This window comes from Priapulus caudatus, unplaced genomic scaffold, assembly GCF_000485595.1.
Source record: "Priapulus caudatus unplaced genomic scaffold, Priapulus_caudatus-5.0.1 Scaffold609, whole genome shotgun sequence".
NCBI classification, from domain to species: domain Eukaryota; kingdom Metazoa; phylum Priapulida; class Priapulimorpha; order Priapulimorphida; family Priapulidae; genus Priapulus; species Priapulus caudatus.
Genome location: NW_014577670.1, coordinates 417 through 1,636, shown reverse-complemented (window position 1 = coordinate 1,636; position 1,220 = coordinate 417). Strand labels below are relative to the sequence as shown.

Sequence of the window (1,220 nt, the reverse complement as noted above, 5' to 3'; positions counted from 1 at the left end):
GCACGCACGCGCGCGCACAGACACACACACACACACACACACACACACACACACAACATACACACACCCGCACGCACGCACGCACGCACGCACTAGATTTACCTGAGAGTCATCATACTGAGCAATCACGTCTGCGGTCACCATGACAACCAGTACGACGTAATCTCCCGTAGTCTCGTGCTGCCGAGCCGCTCTCACGGCGAAATCGGCTATCACCATATCAAAGACTTCAACCGATCGCATGATATTGACTCCACCGATGAACTCTCTATACAGAATCCCGGCCTCGGTAGATCCTGTACACGGTACGAATCAATGTACATGACTGTGTAAATTACAGACACTGACCGCCTCTACGGGGCACGGGTTGACCATGCTGATTGAACTAGGTTATCGTTCAATGCTATTACCTCAGAAGCTCTAATTAGATCTACCAGAAGGATTAATTTATTTACACTTATGGACTGTAACGTTGATAAAACTGAAAGATGAACGCGATGGGTTACAGTAGAACACGTTTGCATTCTGTTACTAACTAATGCAAACTTATTAATAATTACTTAAATAAATAAATAAATAAGTAAATGAATAAATAAATAAATAATTAGATAAATAAATAAATAATTAATTTTATATATTAATTATCTGTATAGGCATTTCAGCCCCCCCCTAAATATGTAGTTGATGTTTGCTTGCATACCCGTGCATGAGTCTTCGGACGCATTGGCAAGATTAAGCGAGAAGGAGCGAGCCGATGGAAGCAAAGGATGTGAGGCACCGAATCCCCGGATGTAGAATAGATCATCGTCTGTGAAGGCTGCAATAACGAAAGGAAATTCGTATACGCGAGGTAATAGGCACGCAATTACTTCTAAATGCGATCCATTTACTGAGAAGTCAAGCGCGCTCCATCAAAGCACTATAGCTGCTAGATTTGATTGCCTTACTCTACTGCGTGCGGATTAGTCTGAAAGCACTATATAAGTAAGTAGACTGAGACTGAGCTTGCTAGCTACATGAATTGCTTCATATACGGTATGATAATTGGTTATTCGGCGACAAACACGATTACCAGTTAGCCATTTCTATTATTTTGCTTTGTATGGCTAGTGTTAGTCGTAAGAAATATCACGAGTGATATTATCATTCACTCCTGGTAATAATTATTATATCGTCGTAATATAACGATTTCGTACGTAATATAACGTTGTAATGTAACG

General features: G+C 41.1%; 1 protein-coding gene across 1 annotated transcript in view; it reads right to left on the bottom strand.

The window, feature by feature from the left end:
• The window catches only part of LOC106812117, a gene marked incomplete at its 5' end in the record, with an annotated part of 2,184 nt that extends 1,367 nt beyond the window's left edge, over nt 1–817 (bottom strand). The window contains 2 exons of the mRNA XM_014815896.1: nt 94–296; nt 701–817. Of these exons, the coding sequence (XP_014671382.1) occupies nt 94–296; nt 701–817 (320 nt within the window). The remainder of the gene's footprint in view (nt 1–93; nt 297–700) is intronic.
• Nucleotides 818–1,220: the final 403 nt, after the last annotated feature.